Genomic DNA, 27,933 nt, shown 5'->3' with positions numbered 1-27,933 from the left:
TACACCTCGTGTTCGAGTGGAAACAGTTCGTTATTTCCACCTGTTCGTTTTAAGCGGGTTCGTTATAAACGCAGTTGATTGTAAGTGTAAACAACTAGACAAACAATTAGAATATATTTTATTGACACAGGTGTTGAATAATACAATATAAGAGCTGTTGTTTACATATACACAGTCATATCTTAAAGGAGTCAACCCTCGTGGTATCTGCAATGCATTGAAGAAGCTGTATCCGATTTACCTGTAATCTGATTGATCGATCAGAGGTTTCCTGTTACGCAATAAGAAATTACTGACTGGATGCCATCTACATAATTTCTATGTTAAGTCAAAATGGGGAATCAAGGCTTTGAATTACAGTAAATATAGAATGTATAAAAACTAGGGATTAGATTCTCGGTGAAATCAACATGAAGAATAAAGAGGTCAACATATATTTTATTTTGCAACACAGAAAAATGTTACCCTGTTATAATATGCTTAGTACCACAGTATATAAGAATATCCTTTGAAGGACAAATATAAGAAAAATATATACTGAGAGAAACAAATAAAGGATCACAGGAAAATGTTCAATATTTTACAGTTTTTATGACCAGCTTTGAATAGCTCTGTGGTGATGAAAACTGGAAAATAATAAAGGAACGTTTGAATTTTCATGTGATCCTTTATTTGTGTTTTCTCAGTATATAAGTCATATGTGAGATGTAATGTTATCGCAGCATGTGTGTTTAGGTTACATAACATGTGGTCTTACATAGACTGAGGTCATTGTCCAGATGTAAATGACATCCTTAATATCAAAACAGAATAAAAGAAAAAACAAAAGAATGGAAAATGTCTCTGTTCCAGCTGTGAAAAATGTGAAACAATTCATTATATCAGAGCAGCATGATCTGCTGGAAATACACAATCTCGGAAAACTGACGATGGTACCAATTCCTGAATATTTCGATCATCCGGTCTGGGTAATATCGAGTGTCTGGTCATCAGGAACACACGAAGAGGCTTTTGGAGTTTCTGTACATCTTAGTTGACATATTCACTTAGCGTTAGGGGTTGACAATTCTGAAACACAAGAGAGTTCAGCTTTATGTTTCTTCCTATACGTTTTCGTTTGCTTGTCGATAGGTGTGGCCAATTGACTATGTCAATCGTAGCCTGAGACCAAGGATCATTGTCCACGCATGTATCTTCAATAATCAGCATAAATAGGTATGCCTGCGCCCTAAAACAAAACTATGCTTATAATATTTCTTTGAGTGGCATTTTAGAAGTTGGGACGTACAATATTACACAATCTTTATGGATAATAATTTCTTGGTTAACTGCATGAAAAGGCTGTTATCCATAATTTTGTTTAATATTCTGAAAGAAACAAATAAAGGATAGCGCTGTGGTGATAATAATAAAGGAAAATAATAAAGGAACACAAGAAATTTCCTGTGATCCTTTATTTGTTTCTCTCGGTATATTATGTTTGTAATATTTACTTGATGCATGAAAGCGCAAAACAATGTTCACACAGAAGTTTTATGATCAGGCTATTAAGGTTTGACAAATTTGAATAGATTTGCTAAGGCTTGATACATTTGATACGTTTGAATCTTCGTGAAGATCCACATGAGATACGATCTTCAGCAACCCATGTACTGTGGGTGTATCACCAAAACCTAAACACTACCCGTGAATATTTTAAGTTCGAATTAATCTTCAACAACCCACATTTATCGTAAGAGGCGACTAACAGGATTGTGTGAAGCTCGCCACGTAGTTGATGATCAGCTGTGGCTTTCCGTTAGAGGCGACAATCTGGATAGGATGGTCAGGCTCGCTGACTTGACATATGTCATCGTATCCCAATTGCGTAACCCGATGCTCATGATGTTAATCACGGGATTGTCTGGTCCAGTTTCGATTAAATACAGACCGCCGTCATATAGCTCGCATATTGCTGAGTGCAGCGATAGACAACAATCAAACAAGACGGGGAGGAAAATATCAGCTTCTTCAAAGCTTATGTCACAGGCATATACATTCCGGACCAAATCATTATCTTCACAGAATATTTGTATGGTTACCTTATTTGAAGAAGGCAAATGACAGACCAGCCCCTAGGGCCCCGCCCACTACGATCATCCCGGCGGAGAGGCCACCCAGAGCACCTGAAACAGATCACAGACAGTGTCAGATTGAATAAGGAACTCATAGCTATTCCTGTATACTCATTACAAAATCCTAATGGTGTCACTTTTAAAGCATAAATTGTGTTTTTTCTCAGAGGATTTCTCGTTATCCCGTTATTTTGTTCAGTCTAGCTACTTCGTTTATTTTCTTATGTTTTCAAGTGTGTGTGTTTTTAAGTTGAAATTATGAGAAAAGAAACGAAATGCTCAAAGTTTCTAGTTTTTTAAATATATGTATTTAAATTAACAAACACATTATCGTAATTACGAAAATGAAATTGATGTAACGAAAACCGTCGAAAAACAGCAACAAATAATTGAAATAACAAGACATTCGTGTTAAAATAATTTATGCGGCAAAACTAACACCAATATTAATCTTTCAGAACTTATTACCATATCAGTCCTAAGTCATTACCAATTCCTTGGCATTGAACACACAACACATATTTCCAAGTACCCCCTTAAACTAAAACAAGAGGTTCATAAAAGGAGTTTTGAAATTTCGAACAGTATGAACAAATAGTTACAAATTACGGTCATTCCTGGACTACTGGAAAATTGTCACCCAGTCTTTAGCATTAAACAACAAAATAATCCAAGTATCACTTGGAACAAAACAGAGACGCTCATACAAGGAGATGTCATACCTCCTGTACATTTCACACAAGTATATGTAATTAAAATACTATCAATAATATAAAAGATCATGAAATATTATATTATCACATGTAGCCACTTAGTTATTTACAGCGGTCAGTAAATTACTATTACATGTACATTAATAAAATACAATTTGGTTGTAAATACCAACTGATGTTTTTGTTCGGGTTACTTAATAGTACAGAGTGGAATAAGATGTACAGTTGGGAAAACAACTGACTTGCACAGAAGGACTATAAATTCTAATCTGTGTGGTGAGGAAAATTGTGTTTACTTGCATACAAGATTATTACATTCCCATTGAGACGAGTAAATGTGTGCGTGCGTGCGTGCGTGCGCGTGCGTATCTTATGACTACGTAATTATTCAATGATATGGACTTGAATGAAGAAAATGACCGAAGAAGCTCGAATGAATACTGAACATATGTTAGTTACTGCTTTATCTGAGATCAACAAAAAGTATTTTTTCAAGCGCCTTGACTTGGCTGATGCATGTCATCGTAGCACAGTCGCGTACGGCGATGTTCATGACGTCAGTTAAAAGTTATTATTTACAGACAGCAGACATGCAGCTTTAATATTTTTGAATTAGCAAACACCAAAACAGTAAACATACACGTAGAGTCAAATGTCAGTATATCACTTCAATCTGGTGTCCACCGACGTGATATTGCTGGAATTGCTAAAACGGCATACAATTCAACTAACTCACTCACTAACCTGGTGAATAACCTTTAAACTCCGCCAACTCACTCTCATATGTAAACTCAGTGATGGAGTTAGGCACAGCCACGATGTAAGGAGTCTGTAGAACAACAAATATGACTGACAATAACACAAGATACATTGTTCCGGAAACGGAGGGGTTAATTTTGTGATCTAGATTTTATAACGTTGGTTGGATGGTTGGTTGTTGTTTAACGCCGCACTCAGCAATATTCCAGCTATATGGCGGCGGTCTGTAAATAATCGAGTCTGGACCAGACAATCCAGTGATCAACAGCATGAGCATCATGTCAACGGACAAGTGACTCATGAACAGAGTTTCCTTACAAAAAAATTAGTCTTTTCCTCCGTTTTGGTGTTTTATTTAGGGAACAAATATCTTAAAATTTGTTATGGAGGTGCAAAATGTCTATTTCAAAATAATTTGAAAACCTAACATATTCGTACAATGTATCTATGTACATGTAGTATTACTGATATTCGTCCAAAGAATGTGATGATATGACAGGGAGTATTTGAAGGGCGTCAAAAAAATTAGTATCATCATCATCATCTGTCATCATGGATTTCTAGTTACCACTTAGTACCACTCAGTTCACCTCGCGAATGTAATATCTATAATTACAATGATGATAAGAATTGCGAGATATCGTCAAGCAGGGACGAGGAGACAGAGACAGACACGTGGAGACGACCAGAGATATCGAGAGAGACAGAGGGGGAAAGACGGAGAGAGACGTTGAGAGAAAGAGTGTGACAGATGCAGTTACAATGAGGGGGAAGAGGCAGAAAATATATGTGGAGACACTGTGAGAGACCGTGAAAGACAAAGGGCAGAGAGAAAGAGAGTGAGGGAAAGAGTGAGTGAGTGAGTTGAGTTTTACGCCGCAATCAGCAATATTCCAGCTGTATGGCGGCGGTCTGTAAATAATCGAGTCTGGACCAGACAATCCAGTGATCAACAGCATGAGCATCGATCTGCGCTATTGGGAACCGATGACATGTGTCAACCAAGTCAGCGAGCCTGACCACCCGATCCCGTTAGTCGCCTCTTACGACAAGCATAGTCGCCTTTTGTGGCAAGCATGGGTTGCTGAAGACCTATTCTACCCCGGATCTTCACGGGTCAGAGAGGGAAAGAAATCACGGGACACAATGGGGAGGTAAATGCCTAAATGCGCGCCGGTGATAACGAACGAGTACAGTGAGAGGTGTGGTACAGGTGGTGGTGATGGTGGAATTGGGTTTAACGTCGTGCTTGAGAATATTTCGCTCATATGACGACGTGCATGCGTGTGTAGGTGTATGTGCGGCTGCTTGTACTAGCCCAGACTTAAGCTGGTTTTATAGTGCTAGCCCACTGAGATACCATGCCGCAGTGAAGCATGAATACCCCACTCAAACACATTATACTGACTCCGAGCCGACCAGTCCTTGTTGTACCCATTAATGCCGAGCGCAAGGCAGGGACCAACAAGTACCATATTTTAACGTCTTTTGTATGACGCAATCGGGGATCGACCTTCCGCACTCCGGGCGGACGCGGTGTGATACAGAGATAGCGAGAGACAAGGAGAGAAGATAAAGGGAGAAGGGAGAGAGGGGGGGAGGGAGGGAGAGATGGGTGGCACACGAGAAAAAATGGGGAGGCTAAGAGGTGGAAATGCATGATGTAGATAATGAACGGGTACAGTGAGAAATAAGATACAAAGACAATCGCAAAAGAGAGACAGAGAGAGAGGGAGAGAGAGAAGGGGGAGAGAGAGAAACGTAGAGAGAGATGGAAAACGATGCAGAGATAGAGAGAATCGTAAACAGAGAGAGAAGCGTGTGAGACAGAGAGACGAGAAAATCAAAGACAGAGACTGCCAAAAAGACAGTGACAGAGAAGATGAGACACAGAGACTGCCAAAAGGACAGTGACAGAGACAATGAGACACAGAGACTGCCAAAAAGACAGTGACAGAGACAATGAGACACAGAGACTGCCAAAAAGACAGTGACAGAGACAATGAGACACAGCTGGGGACACAGTCATAGAGGAATACCAATGACCATTTATCTTTAAGTTATATAACTCCCGCTTTTCCAACATTCTCTACCCACTATTGTCAATCATTTTCCATTTACCCGAAAAGTGATGTGAGACTGACAAAACTCATTTTGACAGAGATTAATGAGAAACAGAGGATGAGTGACAGAGAAGATGAGACACAGAGACTGCCAAAAAGACAGTGACAGAGACAATGAGACACAGAGACTGTCAAAAAGACAGTGACAGAGACAATGAGACACAGAGACTGCCAAAAAGACAGTGACAGAGACAATGAGACACAGCTGGGGACACAGTCATAGAGGAATACCAATGACCATTTATCTTTAAGTTATATAACTCCCGCTTTTCCAACATTCTCTACCCACTATTGTCAATCATTTTTCCATTTACCCGAAACTGACAAAAACTCATTTTTACAAAACCCACAGGACGACACGATCAACTGTATACATTGTACACCATCAGTTCATAAAACCAGTACTGTTATCCTGTGCAACAGTTATCCGGGCTAATCTTATCACTACAGTCATGTAGACTGTATAATGGCGAACTCAGCAGATTGTCCAAGGACACGATTTCAAAGCAATCAGAGAGGCAGTCTGATACGATATGTCTGTTATCAGTCACGTGACCACTCACCTCTTGCGGGCTGACACCAGGTTGCATGACGTAGATAACGAACTGATTATTGTTGACCTTTGACAACACTTGTTGAGCAGCGACATCTAGCGACGTTTCCGTGCCGTTGACAGTGACGTCACCCGCCACGGGCCTGACGTCGAGAATTTCGAATCTGACGTGTATGTGGTCGTCATACACAACCTGGGAATATAAAACAAATTTATTTTTTTAAATATGTAAAATAAGGACTGTTATTTAGGTTTGTTCAAATCAGTCGGATGGAATTATGTTGTATATTCAAGAGTGAGTGAGTATGATTTTACGCCGTTTCAGCGATATTCCAGCAATATCACGGCGGGGGACACCAGAAATGGGCTTCACACATTGTACCCATGTGGAGAATCGAACCGGGGTCTTCGGAGTTACGAGCGAATGCTTTAACCATTCTGGCTACCCTACCGCCCCGTATATTTAAGAGACATTGAGGGTTGGAAATCATGCTAATTTTGTAGTGTTTTAAGGGGTGTTTTGTTTCTTGTTTTAGGGTTTTTTGTTTGCGTTGTTGTTTTGGACGGCTTTTGTTGCTATTGTTGTTGTTGTTGTCTTTTAGATTAACAGTGGTTTTATTATCTCTGGATGCCAGGAATGCTTCTCTCGAGGTTAATACGGTCTGATGTACGCCTTTTTGTAGCATTGTCACCCATGCCAGTAGGCGAGGGATGACACTGCCACAAAAGGCGTACATCAGACCGTATTACCCGAGGGAGCAGTTTGCAACGTATTTATCTGAACGCCATGTTGATATACATATCAAAATATAATTTTATCTTTTTTTGTGAGGATAAGCTCGCTACCGACTATATGCCTTGTAAACAAGATGGCGTCTGCCTCTCGACTGGATTTTTAAAATCAGTGAAACCTATTATGGCAAGCTTAAAAATGCTATAGAAATGGTTATCTATGTTTAAGTTGAGTGTGCAAACGATTCAATGTTTAAATAAAGCAGTGAAAGTCGGTAAAATAAATGTGTACATAGTGAACTCAAAAACAGCTAATCGAACGGTTTTCGAACTCCGGGCACTGCATGCGTCATGTTATGACGTCATACGATTGTTATCGATACAGCTTCTCGGCGGAGAGTCGGCTACCGTTTTAAACTTTTTAAAACATCATTGACCAATGAAATCAAACTATTTTACATGAAGGTAAGATAATGGAATTTAATGCCAGTGTTTGCATTAAAGGCCCGTTCAAACATTGCTCATAGTTCAGTTTTCGTGAGTAAATATGATCCATCATGGCCTTTAATCGGGCTTTGGATAGAGTATATATTTTTATATTCTGTTTTGTTCAAATTTTAGTCTTGAGAGTGGTGGCAAAGATTGTATTTCTTCACAACAAGTTTTTTCAGGACATGCAGCAATTCCAGGGAACATTGTTTGGGTATTTGTACACATCACATGTGTTAGTTTACCTCTTTTGTAACAGGTTTTGGAACTTAAATGTTATTTGTGTGCATCTTCCTCACCAATTAATTACTTATAACTTCATCACACATATCATAGAATCCCAATTGTGTAGATACTAGATAGGTGTTCATGCTGTCGACCACTGGATTGGCTGGACCAGCTCTATTACAGCGATTGGTAACCGACGTCACCACCCAATCCAGTTAAGTCCTAGGACTATCCTAGCGAGGTCCGTGGTGTATATATAACAGAACACAGAGCGTGGGGTGAGGGAGGGTGGGTGTAGTCACGAAGAGTCGCTCACCTTGAGGTTGGCTATCCGGAGGGGGAAGACGGCAGTGTAGTAAGTGAGAGACATCAACACGGAGTATTTGAACAGCTCCTTGTCCTTATCTATCAGGTCCCTCGCCTCAGCTGGAGGACAAATCATCATCATCATCATACTCATTATCACCATCGCATCAATGACAACGACGAAGTACAACCCCAAAAATGGCAATAATGTTAGTCATCATCATCCGCTCATCCACCACCACCACCGCTACCATCGTCACCATCGTCATCATCATCACCATGACAACGATTACAACAATGGAATACAAGCCAAAAATAACAATAATATCAATCATCATAACCACCACTACTACCGCTACCATCATCGTCGTCATCATCATCACCATTACATCAATCACAGCGACAACAACGATGGAATACAACCCCAAAATAACAATAATATTAATCATCATTATCAAGATCAAACAGACATATCGGCATGATATACTCCATGACTTGAAGAATCAGGATATCACCACTCCGATTAAGCCCCAACATGCACACTACTATAAATACATGGAAACTGCCCTAAGCTCACCAAACGCCTGTCTTGAGTTCGAATCCAAGAATCTCCCCTCACTGTGATCCACAGATACACGATGATTATGGGCTTCTACAACGACTTAGACATGTCTTTTGCATTTTCATAAATGACTGAGGTTGGTTTTACGCCGCTTTTAGCAATATTCCAGCAACATCACGGCGGGGAACACCAGAAATGGGCTTCACACATTGTACCCCTGTGAGGATTCGAACCTGGGTCTTCGGCACATATACGTAGAAATAATGCATTGGTTTGTTTTTGAGCAAAGAATTACTGCACTTCATGTACAATATACATGTCATTTATCCATCCTGTTCCTACTTGGTATTTTGAAGTCGAACTTCCTCCTCTTTAGGTCCATGAAGCAAGGGCTGATGTCGAAGTCGAGGAGGTTGGGGCGTGCCTGGATGAAGTTGTAGATGTTGTATGTGTAGCTGACGGACAGCTGAAACACAATAATACAATCAATGCCCCAAACAACGGTTATAACGAACACGTTTATAACGAACAGTGAGTGAGTGAGTTTAGTTTTACGCCGCACTCAGCAATATTCCAGCTATATGGCGGCGGTCTGTACATAATCGAGTCTGGACCAGACAATCCAGTGATCAACAGCATGAGCATCGATCTGCACAATTGGGAACCGATGACATGTGTCAACCAAGTGAGCGAGCCTGACCACTCGATCCCGTTAGTCGCCTCTTACGACAAGCATGGGTTACTGAAGGTGACCTTCACTATAACGAACAGACGAACTGTTTTCCCTGGCGTATGTGTGGTACGTTTGGAGTTCGTTATAACCGTATACTGTGGTCCTGTAATATAGATACTAATATATGTCAATCAATTCTTTATTCGCAGAATGTATGTAGGCCATCGGCCCATAATACAAATATTACATATTTGCAGCCATATATGATTGGCGGTGTCTTACAGCATAATAGACAAAAATTGCTATATTTCTGATGACAAAGGTATTGTTGGAGGTCATTAATATATTGTAGTTTGACAAAGAAGGGTATGTGTAAAACTTGGCAGGAATATATATAGTGCGCAAGGAACTCTATACAGTACCCACTAAAAGGAAATGATACTCGTTTTCTATATATCCATTGTCGCACATGTTACATAACCTGTGATGTCTGGGCTTATTTGTGTATCTACCTGTCTCAATATTTAATTGATGGGAACCACAGCGAAACTGTGCGAGTGCAATGCGAAATTTACTAACGTTAATAACACTTAGATATGGTTCCATAGATAGATTACACTTGAAAAGAGAATATGAATAAGTAAAAAATATGTCAGAAGAAAGGACAACTTTAAAAAGTGCCAGGGGCAGAATGACAGCCATAATTCTTGATTTCCCCCACCGAACACGTGTACGTTGATAAGATACGGAACTTGCCACGCCGTATAAAGGAATGTTTGATCAATCATTGGGGCGGTAGCCATCACTGACAAAGTTACCTTCAACATTCTGTTGGATATTGTGCCCCAGAGTGAGTGAGGTTATTTTTACGCCGCACTCAGCAATATTCCAGCTATATGGCGGCAATCTGCAAATAATCTGGACCAGTAAATTCAGTGGTCAACATCATGAGCATCGCTCTACACAACTGTATACAATGACAGATATCTACCAAGTCAGCGAGCCTGACCACCCGATAACGATAGTCGCCTCTTATGACAAACATGGGTTACTGAAGATCCATTCTAACCCTGATCTTCACGGGTCTTAAGCCCCAGAAGTCCTTGTGACATGAATTGTCTTACTGCATATTAAACAGGAAAGAAAATTACTGTTCTGTAAAACAGGTTTAAGGCATTAAACTCTAAAAATGTTTGGGATTGTTTTTAAATATGAAAGGCCACTCTGGGATCAAACGCAACTTCCACAAAATAGGCATTTACAGAGCTTAAGATGCGTATTATCTAAACAGAGAACACTAAAAGTGGGCGTCATACACTGTATAATCTAGAGACTCGAACCCGGCTTCGGCGGGAACCTGCACCAATTGGCTATTTCGCCAAGTGTGGTCACTTTAGACTGACTGACTGAGTTTGGTTTTTACGCCGCTTTTAGCAATATTCCAGCAACATCACGGCACGGGACACCAGAAATGGGCTTCACACATTGTACCCATGTGGGGATTCGAACCCGGGTCTTTGGCGTGACGAGCCAACGCTTTAACCACTAGGCTACCCCACCGCCCCGGTCACTTTAGAAGAGTCTGAGAGCAAGTATAACCAGTTTTAAATCTCACCTCATCGACATCTATAGTCAACATAAGTGGTGTCCCCATGCTGTAGCTTCCAACGCGTTGCTGCGACGCTGACCACGTACCCTAAACACAAACCAGATCATAGTATCATGAAGATTATGAAACACATTTTATATTTGGGATTACACTTTACATGTGGTACATTTGGTGAGTGAGTGAGTGAGTTTAGTTTTACGCCGCACTCAGCAATATTCCAGCTATATGGCGGCGGTCTGTAAATAATCGAGTCTGGACCAGTCAATCCAGTGATCAACAGCATGAGCATCGATCTGCGCAATTGGGAACCAATGACATGTGTCAACCAAGTCAGCGAGCCTGACCACCCGATCCCGTTAGTCGCCTCTACTACAAGCATAGTCGCCTTTTGTGGCAAGCATGGGTTGCTGAAGACCTATTCTACCCCGGATCTTCACGGGTCGTGCTACATTTGAACACTGTCTAAATGGCATTATGTATTTATGGACATTATGGTTCATTGAGACAGTGACGGACACAGTAGAACATGACGAATGTTGGAATGAAAAATGAGATAACAATCTGCAGAAAAAGGGAATATTTTCCAATGGTTGGTGAGATAAAATGAAACAGGGACAGATGGTTACTCGGTGGTGCTGTATTTGGCGATGGTAATATTGTGATATCAATGAGCATCTCACAACAGCTGATGCATCCTGACCTCTCTCAGCAGTTTCACAGGAACGAGCAGAGTGAAGAGTGTGAACTTTCTTCTGAGAAGCAATTTTTGAATGGTTGGGAAGTAATGTAATAGTTTAATTACGAATTCGTATGGGTTGTTGAAGACCGATTATAACCTAGATCATCACGGGTTGTAATATTCATGACATCGGTTCCTTCATAGTCTCACAATACATGATACACAGCAAATGATCAACTATGTATTCATGAAATCCACCTGTCCTGGTCATAACCACGTAATATCTGCACTGTGTAAATTTCGACACCACATAAAGCATGAATTATTCATCTCATATCACTTAAAAGAAGTTAAGGATCAGTCGATGCTTTCATGACAGAGTACTTTAGTATGACAGCTCGGGATGTTCTTAACTTATGTTGAGTACTGTATACTCATCGCGTTGATCTTACCCTCGAGCCCCCTCCCCACCCCCCCACCTACCAGCTTGAAGTACCACTGCCATGTAGAGTTAAAGTTGTATCCCTCAAAGGTGTTCCTCTGCCCCACCCACGTGTCCATGTCGATGTTCCGAACTGTTTTCTGTTGGATGGAAACAGGAACATATTTATTGGAACACACGCCTTCACTTGGATGAGGATGGAATAGATCAGTGGTTAAAGGAGTTGAGGTTCCACACTCTGTCTTTTCCGTCTAAGTTTTCTTGTCTAAGTGCTGTAACTGGCTGTTGATTGATAGGTAGTACAGATGGGAGCAGTCAAGGGGTAAAGAAAGATATCACCTGGCATCTCAGTGAACCCCATGTACTGTTATATGAGTGAGTGAGCTTAATTTTACGCCGCAATCAGCAACATTCCAGCTATATGACGGCAGTCTTTAAATAATCGAGTCTGGACCTAACCAATCCACTGATCAACAACATGAGTATCGATCTACGCAATTAGGAACCGATGACATGTGTCAACCAAGTCAGCGAGCCTGACCACTCGATCCCGTTAGTTGCCTCTTACAACAAGCATGGGTTACTGAAGGTGACCTTCACTATAACGAATACTATTCCAGCTATATGACGGCAGTCTTTAAACAATCGAGTCTGGACCAGACAATCCAGTGATCAACATCATGAGTATAGCTCTTCGTAACTGGTAACCGATGACATGTGTCAACCAAGTCACATGTGGCCACCCGATCCCGTTAGTCGCCACTCACGACAAAGCATGGGTTTCTGAAGATCAGTTCTAACCCGATCTCCACGGGTTCATTGTTATATAAAGGTTATGTTCATATGTTGTCTTGTTATGGACATTAGGGCTGGCGAAAATGATTGCTAATCCGAAATATCGTCGATAGGTAAAAATATTGATGATTATCGAAATGAAAATTGTTTGATCGAAAAATGTTTTAATTTACTCTCGAAATATACAAATTTAGTACTTTATTCATGGTCTGCGTCTGAATTATGTTCAGATGATGATGATGATGAGCTTATTATTAGTTTTAGGCCGCTTACGTCAGTATAATAAGGCTGTATGCACCTGTATAATCGGCCGGTGGACCCCTTACAGAAATAAACATCTCTCTCATTGTACCCACACAGTGTAGTTAGTGGTGAGTGAGTTTAGTTACGCCACGTTTAGCAATATTCCAGCAATATCACGGCGGGACACGCCAGGTATTGGCTTCACGCATCGTACCCATGTGGGGAATCGAACCTGTGTCTTCGGCGTGAAGACAATGGTTTATCCACAATGCTATCCCACCGCCCCTCTCGGCATAAGAGGTACAAATATACAGTTTAGAGTACATGGCGGGATGGTTTACATGGATACAGCATATAAACTCTGTCAAAAAAGAAACGCAACCCCTGTATTTTAGAGATTTTGATCTGAAGTTTTAGGACGACACGGCATTTTTATTATTTAAGACAGAAGTCTGAAATTTGGCAGAATAATAACCCAGATGGGCATGTTTAAAATTGTCATTTCAAAAGTCATCTCACAGACACCAGTTTGTCACCAGGGGGGCGTCTTTCTCAGTATCTCGTATGAGCACCACGCGCTGCAATCACTGCACGGCATCTCCTTGGACAAGAACGGATAAGACGCCGGATTCTTTCCTGGGGAATGGCTCTCCACTCCTCCTGCAGTGCAACGGCGAGCTGTTGCAGCGTCTGTGGCGGCGGCTGACGTTGACGTACGCGTCGATCCAGAGTATCCCACAGGTGTTCAATAGGGTTGAGGTCTGGTGATTTAGAGGGTCATGGCAAGACATTGACGTTGGAATTCTGCAGAAAGTTCATTGTTGCACGTGCAGTATGAGGCCGGGCGTTGTCCCGTTGAAAAATCTGTGTCTGTTGGTCAATAATCGGGAGAAGGTGAAGCTCTAACACGTGGTTGATGTAACGTTGGGCTGTCAGGTTCCCTGGAACGATCACCAAGTCTGATTTCTGGTTGTATGAGATGGTTCCCCAAACCATGACGCTTTCTCCGCCAAATCTGTCCACCTGTCGGACGCAGATGGGCGCAAAACGTTATGACGTCTCCTATACAGACGCTGTCTTCCGTCGTGACGTTGCAAAAAGAAAACGTGATTCATCAGAAAACCAGATTCGCCTCCAGTTTTGTAAAGTCCGTATCCTTACGTTGTTGCACCACCTGAGTCGTCGGCGTCGATGTAGGGGCGTAGTACAGGTCAACAACTGGTCTACAGGCACGTAAACCCGCTTCTTTCAGACGGTTCCTAATCGTTTGAGCTGACACTCTCCTCAAACCTGGTATTTGTGTGGCAGTCACGGTTGGTAGGGCATGCCGATTACGCAGGTGATGGACCCGGATGTACCGATCTTGAAGGGGGTCGTGATTCTTGGCCTTCCACTTCTCGGGCGATCGTTGGTCAAATTGAAGTTGTTGTAGCGGCTCCAAAGTCGGGATATCGTTGTTTGTGAACATTTAGGTGCCGTGCAACAGTTCCAAAACTTTCTCCGGCAGAACACGACCAATGGCGATATTTCGGTCGGCAGCATACATAGGTTTTATAAAACACCAATTTGTTTACAGGTAAACAATTCGTTCAATTTTAACGCATTGTGTTTTTAACAATTTTAACACATTGTGTTTTTGGTTTGGGATATAAGTTTTCCGATGATGTTTGGAGAAAGGGCGAAGACAAATGTAATGAAATTCATCGCCAACAACACGTGTCGCAGAGGTTACACATTATTTCTTCAGCAGGAATTTGTTTGTACCACCTACAGCTACCTACTTCTGTAGGCAGGAGTTGAGTGAGTGAGTTTGGTTTTACGCCGCTTTTAGCAATATTCCCGCAATATCACGGCGGGGGACACCAGAATCTGTAGGCAGGAAGTTCGCGTAAAGTGGTAAATTTTATCACCTGGCTTCTCAGTAACCTGCTTAGATTGTTATATAAAATTTCATGTTCACATGTTATCTTGATATTAGTATTGCTCAAATAGTATTGCCGTCCATAACCAATCTGTATCACTGACCTGAAGGAGTATGAACTAACCCCGAAACGTTTATTTGTTCAGCATATAGCAATTTTTTGTTTGTTCTTCTTTTGTTAAACGCCGCACTCAGCAATATTCCAGCTATATGAAAGCGGTCTCTAAATAATCAAGTCTGGACCTGACAATCCAGTGATCAACAGCAAGAGCATCGTTCTGCGTAATTGGGATACGATTACATGTGTCAACCAAGTCAGCGAGCCTGACCACCCAATCCCCTTTGTCGCCTCTTATGAGAAGCGTAGGTTACTGAAGACCAATTCTAACCCGGATTTTCACGGATAGTCGAACATATTGTAACGTTGCGATGATATGCGAGTCAGTACGCAACCAAAGTTAACCTACCACTCCTTCGTAAGTGACATCCTGGCTGTTCATGTAGAAGAACTCTCGAGAAGTCCGCATACGAACAAGATGGGGGTTCTTGGCTGTGGCGTCATCAAACGTACCGTGTTCGATTGGACGATAGGAACAGTTGCCGATCAGCGGATCAATGACGTAAGCCACGCCTTCAACGAAATCACACAAAGATTGGGAGAGGGTTAGCTAAGTTGTGAACAATTGAGTCCTTTTCCTTGTGAATAAAATATGTTTAAATCAAATCGCAAAACGCATGATATACCCTTGTAGGAATATACGATACGCACGATTTAATGTGTTCATTTTCAAATAGTTGTAAGTGGTGGTTTGAGACAGGAACACTGACGTGCGTTTTCTTTTGAAAGTTTCATGGGTAAATGAAAAGGACTCTGTGCCGTGCTAGATGGAATTAAATCTTTGATCATGAGTGAGGTTGGTTTTGCGTCGCTTTGAACAATATTTCGCTTATAACAGAGTGTTTCTGATTGGAGTGGTAGGAAAGCAATTATAATAATTATACATAATAACGATAATACATAACGTAGGCGCTTAGCACCTTGAATATGGATCTGATATCGACAAACCATGACGTTCGAACCCACTATTAGAGGCGAGTGGGCGAGTATGGTTTTACGCCGCTTTTAGCAATATCACAGCAGGGGACGCCAGAAATGGGCTTCACACATAGTACCCATGTGGGGAATCGAACCCAGGTCTTCAGCGTGACGAGTGGACGCTTAACCATTAGGCTACCCCACCGCCCCCACTATTAAAGAATAAGCATGCATAAGAGACACACGTGAGGCAGAGATTTGTAAGCACTTGTTTGACTGGGCAATCCATCTCCCTCCAATACAATATTTACACTGACATTAACAGACGAAATGAAATAGAACATTAACTTGTCTTTGCATGTGTTTGTGACGTTGGTGCGGGATACGCTTACCTTTTCTCGCGAACACCTGACATCATCATAATTTGAGAGTGAGAACACATGCTCATCATATGAGCGAAAACTATATTTAACAGACTTTTGTTTAAGTATTTATAACCCTAAACCCTTTCAATATTCGTCAGAAATGTCTGTTAAATAAAGTTTTCGTTCATATGATGAGCATGTGTTCTCCCTCTCAAATTGTGATGATGCCAGGAGTTCGCGAAAAAGATAAGCGTATCCTGTAACATCACAAACACATGCAACGGCAAGCTAATGTTCCATTTCATTTCGTCTGTTAATGTCAGTGTAGATATTGTATTGAGGGAGATGGATTGTCCAGTCAAACAAGTGCTTACAAATCTCTGTCTCACGTGTGTCCCTTATCCTTTAATAGTGGGTTCGAACCTCACGGTTTGTCTGTATCAGAACCATACTCACAGGTTAGACCACAGGTTAGACCTATGTTGTAAGCTTACCTGTGTTGAAATCGTGGATCTCCGTCAGTGGGTTGTAGCCGTATGGGCTAGGGGTCATGTGTGATGGTTTATAGGTAAATTTAGTCAGCTTCATGCTTTGATCATAATATTCCTGAAAATGTAAACCATACACTACTTTCTCGGAAGGACACATTTAATAATGAATAACAAATCGTAAGCATCAATCTATATGAATCATATTTATATTTATTTATTTATTTATTCAATATACACTTTTGCAATGAATCACCATTTTATTCAATTACATATATATTTATATGAATCACAATTGTATGGATATATATTTATATGAATCACAGTTTTATTTATCTCACTCTCTCTTTCTCTCTGTCTCTCTCTCTCTCTCTCTCTCTCTCTCTCTCTCTCTCTCTCTCTCTCTCTCTATGTATATATATATATATATATATATATATATATATATATATGTAGCCATGACAATGAGTACCGCTATTATTTCAAGCTATACTAGGTATCATTAATAAAGGGTCAAGCGATATATAGCTCATGCAAAGAAAATTTTCTCAGAAATTATAGAACTGAGAGTGTCATCATATTGTTTAATGTGTTGACAAACGTGACACATCGTGACATACAGACAAAATGTTCAAACAGCACTAGCAAACATCAGTTGTATAGACCAAAACCCCAAAATGAAAATGATAAACATGAAGCACTCGGTCATTCAGAATCTTGAATAACCCCCTCGCGCGTCCAAGACACAGGTGCACGGTAAAATAAAACTCACTCACTCACTGGAATTGACCTTATGCAACTTGTCGTTAGACACGACCAACGGATTGGGTGTCAGATTCGGTGTCTTTGTTGGTGCGCATTACCGCATCCCAGTTGCGTAGATCGATGCTTAAGATGTCAAACAAACATGTGAGTGAGTTTAGTTTTACACCGCACTCAGCAATATTCCAGCTATATGGCGGCAGTCTGAAAATAAATAGTTTGCATCAGACAATCCAGTGATCGACAGCATGAGCATCGATCAACTGGGAACCGATGACATAGGTCAACCAAGTCAGCGAGCCTGACCACCCGATCCTTTTAGTCGCCTCTTACGACAAGCATGGGTTACTGAAGATCAACTCTAACCTGGATCTTTACGGGTTTAACACGCCAACAAACAAACAAACAAACAAACCTACTTTCATGAAGGAGATTTGGGAGTGTAAGTTGTCCACGATTTCTATAATCAACGAGTATTCGGGCGCTACAGTCGGAAGAGGCTTTGTATTCTTCCGCCCAGGACAGGAAATACCGTTCGGTGTCTAATGGAGAACATGGGAAAACAAGTACGTCATACCGGGATAATCTGGTAAACAAGTCCCCAATCAAAATATCAACAATCGAAATGTTTCGAGATCTCAAAGAACAAACACAAAATTGATCAAGTAAATATAAATGACAAAAATTTGGATAGATGAATGGAAACAAATTTTTAACCGAATATGTGTTGTAAAATACACACAAATATATTACATGTTGTTGTTACGCAGTGGAAATTATACTAAACTACCTATGAAGCGCCGTGGAAACTAAACTCAATTACATTATGTTTTACTTACCTTGCAATTACCTAAATGTGAACTTTCCTTCTAGTGAACTAAATGTGAAACCCCTTTTTACGTATGAGAAATGTGAAATATACAAATACATAATAAACATTAAACTTGTTTTTTCTGATTTAGGCATCAGGTATATACCACAATATTATTGTGTAAATCCCAACATACAGAAGTTTGTAAATTTACTTAACACCCAAAATGCAAATGTTATTTTACGCCTAGCCATATTTGTAAAGAAAATCCATAACGTTTTATGATACTTATAAATGCCAGTGTACTTCTCATGCCAACGCTCAAAAGAACATGATGTCAAAATGTCACTGTACTATTGGCCTCATGGCCACTCTACGAAATAAATCTGTCTGTCTGTCATTAAACTTAAAAGGAAGAAGCTGTTTATCAAATAAATGTTCAGTATCGATGGCTAATTCTCTCAACTATACTCCTCACAAAAAATTAAGCTAGAAGTATTTTCAGTGTAATATATTTATCAATCTCCATAGCGATTTCTGCCGGCATGTTACTGAAAACTAAATGTTCAAAGAATACATAACCTTTAGTGACTGTGAAATTAATTTATCAGATAACATTGATAACATCACCCGAACACAACCACCCTCAGAACAACATGAAAATGTATGGCATGAATGTGCTCCACTCTTCACACATGCAGTCTGATAGGTGAAAACTATGGTGGCTGGTTAGGGCCATCGCTTTCTCGCCTCAAAATTCGGAGGCGAGAAAGCGATAAAGCGATATCACGAGACGAGAAAGCGATAACACACGACTTTCTCGCTTTCTCACTCCGAATTTTAAGGCGAGAAAGCGATGGCCCTAATCAGCCGCCATAGAAAACAGTCCTGTAATCATTCCTATGGTACAACAAGCGGGTCCTAACTTCATTTTTATGGGTGATAATGCCCGAGAAAGAGTTGTTAATGATGTTGTTGAGATCAACAACATCACACATATGGACTAGCCTCCAAGGTCACCTGATCTTAATCCCACTGAACATGCTTGGGACATTATTGGCAGTCGTGTTTACGGTCTCCATGTTCACCCCCAGACTCTGGATGAACTTGAACAGGCGTTACAGAGAGAATGGCAGAACATTCCACAACAGCAACTTTAAAGGCTCATTTGGTCAATGCAAAGACGTGTAGAAGCTTGCATTCGTGCTCATGATGGTCATACGAGTTACTGAACACTGCTTCACTGTCCAAAACTGACTTGAACCTTAATGTTAACATTTTGCTCCATCAATGCAGCACATTTTGCACGACTGTTTCACGGGTACATGCTTTTGATGATTTGTAAGTCTATTATTGCTCAATACCATTTCATATTTCATTTTGTTAATCGTGTGTACATATGTTCACCTTTCTATTGCATTATTCCATGATTTGCAATTTCAATAAATGAAAATGTAATGAGACTAAAAATTTGTGTTGCTTAACTTTTTGTGAGGAGTATATTTCTATCTTATCTATACTTTTCTAGTTAGTTTCTGTCACTTCGAGAGAGCTATCCATTAACAATCTGACAATAGCGCTTAAAACTGAAACTGTAATTTATGTTAATAAAACAAACGTTTGTCCTTTCCGCGAAGCGGTTGTATTTGTGCTATCCAACACTGTGTCCGAGAACATCAGTTCTTTACGGACCTCCAGAACACATGCTATTTCCTGACAATGATAGTACACGTAGTTTCGCTTTCGATGTGGAAATATATTTAGTGTGGCGACACCCTTTGTCTTCATTTAACCGACTGATTATATCGGTGCTGGATAAAGGTATTTGTCCCCAAAGCTATTTGTACGAATCAGTGTAAAACTGCAACAATGGATATTTGTATGACGTTTCACCTCAAACTTTTGTTGATCCTCGATGAAGGGTTTAAAATGAAAAAACTCGTAGTAGTGTTCAAAGTCGTAGGGGGAGCCGTTCTTCGTGCGTCGGCCCTGGATGTGAGCTCTGACTGGGGTTGACGGGATGGCGAGAGCTGTGTCCCAACTTGAAGGATCTGCATCAGTGAGCGTGATTATAAATATTTCAGATACATCACACGACAGACATCTGATTCTCATTTCAGGGTAAAACAACACCAAACCCTACCTATTAAAAATACGTGGTTACCGTCATTCATGACCCCTTTTTTTATACTACAGGGTTCACCGTCCCCTAATCTATACTGCAGGCTTCATATGTTTTACGTTTCTATCTTAACCAATGTGTTGTTAACTGGCTTTTCCATACTATTGTCCTAGTTCTCTACTGGACTGTACTGTTACACGTCCTCACACTTGTATGTATGCCTCTCAATCATTATTCTTAATTGACTGAAATCGAAGAAGTCGTCGGTGACATGAGCTCATCACCTGAGAAGTACCAGGTGACGTTCATGGTGGCGTCCATGCTGGACCAGTAGAGGCAGGAGTACCACTTCTGGACGTTGATGCCGCGCACGACATCCGATCCCTGGAACACCTCGACAGTGTTCGCCTCGCCAAAGTGCAGGGCGCCGTTAACAGAGAAAATGTGACCCTGTCCATTCTTACTCTGATACCCAAAGAGATAGTTGGAACTCTTCTGCCGCAGGTTCTCCACAAGGCAGAGCTCTAAATGGGAGCAAGGACATTCGATGTAGATTAATATGCTGTCCAATATTTTGTTGGAGATATGACCAATCAACCACCACTGGACATTCAACCACTCATTAGACTGTTAACAAATAGCTCGACCAACCAATGAAAAATTATCTCAACTGTCAACCAGCACGCGACCAATTAACCATCACCCGTTCTATCATCCATCTCTCGACTTATCTACCATCACTGGAGTAATCAACCATCACGCGGCCAATTAACAATCGCTCGTTCTATCATCCATCACTCAACTAATCTACTAGACTCATCAACCATCACTCGATCTATCAACCATCGCTCGACCTAGCAACCATCATTCAACCAACCAACAATCTCTCGACCAATCAACCATCGCTCGACCAATCATTTCGACCAATTAACCATCACTTGACCAATCATATTGACCGATCAACCATCATTCGGCCAATCAACCATCACTCGACCAATCAACCTCACACGACTCATCAACGATTACTCGACCGATCCACCATCACTCCACCGCTCTACAGATCAACCACTCAGCAAGTGCCCGGAGGACTCTCACTTTTGTCTGGCAGTATGGAAATGAGTTCGTTTGTAGCGTAGCTGTAGTAGGCCCACAACTTGATGCCATAGTCCATCTGACGTACTTCACCCCTGTTGTTGGCGTCGTCGTAGTATTCATGGACTTCAGTAGTGGTGTTGAGGTCGAGGAAGTTACACTCTACGTGGACTTCAAACTGATTGGGTAAGGATGGTCGTGCATGTTGCTGTCCTTCAAAGGAAAATGGACACTTGTAAGTGAAGCATGCATACCGATTGGTCGATGTGTACGCAGGGAGACACTGACAAGGAATGTACTAACACACATAGACAGTGGTCAGGGCAACATATACACAGAGACATTGGGCAGGGCCACATTTACACACAGGCATTGAGCAGGGCAACATATACACACAGACAGTGGTCAGGTCTACATTTACACAGACACACAGTGGACAGAGCAGCATTTACACAGACATACAGTGGTCAGGTCTACATTTACACAGACACACAGTGGACAGAGCAGCATTTACACACACACATACACTGGTCAGGTCTACATTTACACAGACACACAGTGGACAGAGCAGCATTTACACAGACATACAGTGGTCAGGTCTACATTTACACAGACACACAGTGGACAGAGCAGCATTTACACAGACATACAGTGGTCAGGTCTACATTTACACAGACACACAGTGGACAGAGCAGCATTTACACAGACATACAGTGGACAGAGCAGCATTTACACAGACACACAGTGGACAGAGCAGCATTTACACACAGAGAGTGGTCAGGGAACATGTACACAGACACACAGTGGACAGAGCAGCATTTACACACAGACAGTGGTCAGGGAACATGTACACTCAGACACTGGGCAGAGCTACTTTTACACACATAAATTGGACTGGTCTACATTTACACACATTGAACAGAGCGAAATGTACACAGATACATTGGACATAGTTAAATGTGCACACAAAACAGTTGTCAGGTCTACGTTTACACACATATACATCGGGCACGGCAACACTCACAGACATTGCAGAGGGCAACAGATACTCACAGACATTGCAGAGGGCAACAGATACTCACAGACATTGCAGAGGGCGACATATACACACAGACATTGCAGAGGGCAACAGATACTCACAGACATTGCAGAGGGCAACAGATACTCACAGACATTGCAGAGGGCGACATATACACACAGACATTGGACAGGGCAACGTATACACACAGACATTGGTCAGGGCAACATATACTCACAGACATTGGCCAGGGCAACATATACACACAGAAATTGGGCAGGGGAACATATACAAACAGACATTGGTCAGGGCAACATATACACACAGACACTGGACAGGGAAACGTATACCCACAGACTTTGGACAGGGCAACGTATACACACAGACATTGGACAGGGCAACACATACACACAGATATTGGGCAGGGTAACATATACCCACCGACATTGGGGACATATACACACAGCATTGGGGATAACATACACACAGACATTGGGGAGGAGAACATACACACACAGACATTGAACAGGGCAACATATACACACAGACATTAGACAGGGTAACATATACACACAGACATTGGGCAGGGCAAAAGAGACACACCGACATTAAACAGGGCAACATATACCCACAGGCATTGGGCAGGGCAACATGTACACACAGACATTGGGTAGGGGAACATATACACACCGACATTGGACAGGGCAACATATACACACAGACATTGGTCAGGGCAACATATACACACAGACATTGGGGAGGGCAACATATACACACAGACATTGGGCAGGGCAACATATACACACAGACATTGAGCAGGGGAACATATACACACAGACATTGGACAGGGCAACGTATACACACAGACATTGGGCAGGGCAACATATACACACAGACATTTAACAGGGCAACATATACCCACATACATTGGGCAGGGCAACATGTACACACAGACATTGGGCAGGGCAACATATACACACAGACATTGACAGGGCAACATATACACACAGGGCAACATATGACAGACATTGGCAACATATACACACAGACATTAGACAGGGCAACGTTTACACACAGACATTGGGGAGGGCAACATATACACAGACATTGGGCAGGGCAACATATACACACAGACATTGGCCGGTGAAACGTATACACGCAGACATTAGACAGGGCAACGTATACACACAGACATTGGACAGGGTAACATATACACACAGACATTGGACAGGGCAACATATACACACAGACATTGGGCAGGGCAACATATACACACATACATTGGGCAGGGCAACATGTACACACAGACATTGGGCAGGGGAACATATACACACAGACATTGGACAGGGCAACATATACACACAGACATTGAGTAGGGGAACATATACACACAGACATTAGACAGGGCAACGTTTACACACAGACATTGGGGAGGGCAACATATACACAGACATTGGGCAGGGCAACATATACACACAGACATTGGCCGGTGAAACGTATACACGCAGACATTAGACAGGGCAACGTATACACACAGACATTGGACAGGGTAACATATACACACAGACATTGGACAGGGCAACATATACACACAGACATTGGGCAGGGCAACATATACACACATACATTGGGCAGGGCAACATATACACACAGACATTGGGCAGGGGAACATATACACACAGACATTGGACAGGGCAACGTATACACACACACTTTGGATAGGGCAACATATACACACCGACATTGGTCAGGGGAACATATACACACAGACATTGGACAGGGCAACATATACACACACATATTGGGGAGGGCAACATATACACACACACATTGGGCAGGGCAACATATACACACAGACATTGGGGAGGGCAACATATACACACAGACATTGGGCAGGGCAACATATACACACAGACATTGGTCAGTGAAACGTATACACACAGACATTGAACAGGGTAACGTATACACACAGACATTGGACAGGGCAACATATACACACAGACATTCGGCAGGGCAACATATACACACAGACATTGGACAGGGCAACATATACACACAGACATTGGACAGGGCAACGTATACACACAGACAATGGGCAGGGCAACATATACACACACATATTGGGGAGGCCAACATATACACACATACATTGGGCAGGGCAACATATACAACACAGACTTTGGGCAACATATACACACAGACATATACACACAGACATTGGGAGGGCAACATATACACACAGACATTGGGCAGGGCAACATATACACACAGACATTGGTCAGTGAAACGTATACACACAGACATTGAACAGGGCAACGTATACACACAGACATTGGACAGGGTAACATATACACACAGACATTGGACAGGGCAACATATACACACAGACATTCGGCAGGGCAACATGTACACACAGACATTGGACAGGGCAACATATACACACAGACATTGGACAGGGCAACATATACACACAGACATTGGTCAGTGAAACGTATACACACAGACATTGAACAGGGCAACGTATACACACAGACATTGGACAGGGCAACATATACACACAGACATTGGACAGGGCAACATATACACACAGACATTGAACAGGGGAATATATACACACAGACATTGGACAGGGCAACATATACACACAGACATTGGTCAGGGCATCGTATATTATGACTACCATATGGTATAGTGCAGACTGTTCTGTCTATATCTACCGTATGGAGTAGTGGAGACTGTTGTGTCTATACCTACCGTGTGCAGTAGTACAGACTGTTGTGTCTATACCTACTGCATGGAGTAGTACAAACTGTTGTGTCTATACCTACCGTGTGGAGTAGTGCAGACTGTTGTGGCTGTACCTACCTTATGGAGTAGTACAGACTGTTGTGTATATGCCTACCGTTTGGGGGAGTACAGACTGTTGTGTCTATACCTACCGTATGGAGTAGTGCAGACTGTTGTGTCTATACCTACCGTATGGAGTAGTGCAGACAGTTGTGTCTATACCTACCGTAAGGAGTAGTACAGACTGTTGTTTCTGTACCTACCGTATGGAGTAGTGCAGACTGTTGTGTCTATACCTACCGTATGGAGTAGTGCAGACTGTTGTGTCTATACCTACCGTATCGAGTAGTGCAGACAGTTGTGTCTATACCTACCGTAGTGCAGACAGCTGTGTCTATACCTACCGTAAGGAGTAGTACAGACTGTTGTGTCTATACCTACCGTATGGAGTAGTGCAGACTGTTGTGTCTATACCTACCGTGTGGAGTAGTACAGACTGTTGTGTCTATACCTACCGTATGTAGTAGTACAGACTGTTGTGTCTATACCTACCGTATGGAGTAGTACAGACTGTTGTGTCTATACCTACCGTATGGAGTAGTACAGACTGTTGTGTCTATACCTACCGTATGGAGTAGTACAGACTGTTGTGTCTATACCTACCGTATGGAGTAGTACAGACTGTTGTGTCTATACCTACTATCGAGTAGTGCAGACTGTATGGAGTAGTACAGACTGTTGTGTCTATACCTACCGTGTGGAGTAGTGCAGACTGTTGTTTCTATACCTACCGTATGGAGTAGTGCATACTGTTGTGTCTATACCTACTGTATGGAGTAGTACAGACTATTGTGTCTATACCTACCGTATGGAGTAGTACAGACTGTTGTGTCTATACCTACCGTATGGAGTAGTACAGACTGTTGTGTCTATACCTACTGTATGGAGTAGTACAGACTATTGTGTCTATACCTACCGTATGGAGTAGCACAGACTGTTGTGTCTATACCTACCGTATGGAGTAGTACAGACTGTTGTGTCTATACCTACTGTATGGAGTAGTACAGACTATTGTGTCTATACCTACCGTATGGAGTAGCACAGACTGTTGTGTCTATACCCTCCGTATGGAGTAGTACAGACTGTTGTGTCTATACCCTCCGTATGGAATAGTGCAGACTGTTGTTTCTATACCTACCGTATGGGGTAGTGCAGACTGTTGTGTCTATGCCGGCTGCTGCTAGGTGAAACAGGCACAGTGTCGCCAGCAGCACGTGCATTGTGTCAGGATAGTCAGCAGGGTCAACTCTGAACAGATGCAGAACATTATATAAATATTGATGATAACAAGTGAGCGAAACCAATAGTGAATAGTTACATTCCTTGAAGGAAGTGTTTGATAAATGAAACTTTCAGAATGGTGTCATTAACGCACCGGACCGCACCGCATCGCATCGCTTCGCATCGGCCCCATCGCATCGCATTTTAATGACGTTTATCAGCGGTGTTTTCGTTGCTTATTATAGACATTCATAACAGCCAGGTGGTTTCTGTTTCATGTGAGCTACTTGTTGTATTTTTAGCGTTTTAGCACCGACATGAGTATTATTTTCGTGATAATTTTGAAAAGAAATTACGACTTACACAAAATAATATATGTTTCTTTCTGTCTGAACGTAGGCAATAGTAAATGTTAGAATGTCGGGAAATAAAAGTTCCTTTCGTGGCAAAGTTGTAGGTCTTTATATAGACTTCCCATCAAAAGTTTAGACTCACTTAAAGCACTCACTATATGTTATGCACATATATATGGTTACATCGAAGATGAATTTCTCCACTAACTTGGGGGAACCAACTGCAAACCTTATGCAGAAAAACTGCACGAGGAACATGCATGAAATTGCTGAAAAGCATGTGCAAATATCATGTGTGAATAGCTGCGTTTTAGTGTAAAGTTTTGTTCAAAATTCGCCAATTTTCACTGATTTCTATCATTTATTGAACTCATGACAATCATCTTTTCAACGTTGTGAAATTGTTTTACAACACATCAGTTCATGTGTAAACAGAACCTTTAAACAGTATGAAATATTTTGCAATTTAGTTTAGAACAGTTACCTGAAGTAAGTGGCTATATTTACACTAGTGAGTCTAAACTTTTGATGGGTAGTATACATATCGCTATCAGTTATATTCATGTCAGTATTCATATCATGTGTACGCATGTATCCAGGTATTATTATTGTACTCTGAATTATAACGAATAGCTATATTCTATAAAACTTCGGAAATAAGATTTTACTGAGTAACGCTGGTCTATATCAGAACCTGAACGTAATCATTGTACATTGGCCTCTCATTCTTTAATTCAAATGACATTTTGCAACTTTGTATCAAAACTCACCTCGACAAAGATGACCTCCTTGTGGCACGCCTACAGCAGTTATCTACCTTTGATACGGCACAGGTTTTATCAATGAAGATGATTTTGTGCTGAAATCTTACGGGTTC

The 27,933-nt window shown here is 41.5% G+C and overlaps 1 protein-coding gene across 1 annotated transcript; it reads right to left on the bottom strand.

The window, feature by feature from the left end:
- Positions 1 to 104: 104 nt before the first annotated feature.
- Positions 105 to 27,899, bottom strand: LOC124259541. Its single transcript, XM_046693682.1, has 16 exons — positions 27,827 to 27,899; positions 26,621 to 26,730; positions 21,621 to 21,830; positions 20,810 to 21,049; positions 20,297 to 20,454; positions 18,012 to 18,134; positions 16,837 to 16,948; positions 15,409 to 15,572; positions 12,024 to 12,122; positions 10,868 to 10,948; positions 8,922 to 9,045; positions 8,028 to 8,137; positions 6,273 to 6,455; positions 3,572 to 3,656; positions 2,082 to 2,165; positions 105 to 1,068 (listed from the first exon to the last, which is right to left on the bottom strand). Exons 2-15 carry the CDS (start codon positions 26,700 to 26,702, stop codon positions 2,083 to 2,085), a joined length of 1,854 nt encoding a protein of 617 aa, XP_046549638.1. The 5' UTR covers positions 26,703 to 26,730; positions 27,827 to 27,899; the 3' UTR covers positions 105 to 1,068; position 2,082.
- Positions 27,900 to 27,933: the final 34 nt, after the last annotated feature.

This window comes from Haliotis rubra, unplaced genomic scaffold (assembly GCF_003918875.1).
Source record: "Haliotis rubra isolate DU_JTF1 unplaced genomic scaffold, ASM391887v1 Scf727, whole genome shotgun sequence".
Classification (NCBI taxonomy): Eukaryota; Metazoa; Mollusca; class Gastropoda; order Lepetellida; family Haliotidae; genus Haliotis; species Haliotis rubra.
The sequence above is the reverse complement of the archived record's forward strand: the minus strand, read 5'-3'. Positions and strand labels throughout refer to the sequence as shown.

What these genes read in the sequence shown, in the direction of transcription:
- LOC124259541 (XM_046693682.1), bottom strand. Translation starts at nt 26,702, where the DNA reads ATGCACGTGCTGCTGGCGACACTGTGCCTGTTTCACCTAGCAGCAGCC. An exon ending in GATCCACGATTTCAACACAG is followed by an intron (nt 15,573 to 16,836) that starts GTAAGCTTACAA and finishes ATTTCGTTGAAG; the next exon opens with GCGTGGCTTACGTCATTGAT. An exon ending in GGCAGTGGTACTTCAAGCTG is followed by an intron (nt 10,949 to 12,023) that starts GTAGGTGGGGGG and finishes GTTTGTGTTTAG; the next exon opens with GGTACGTGGTCAGCGTCGCA.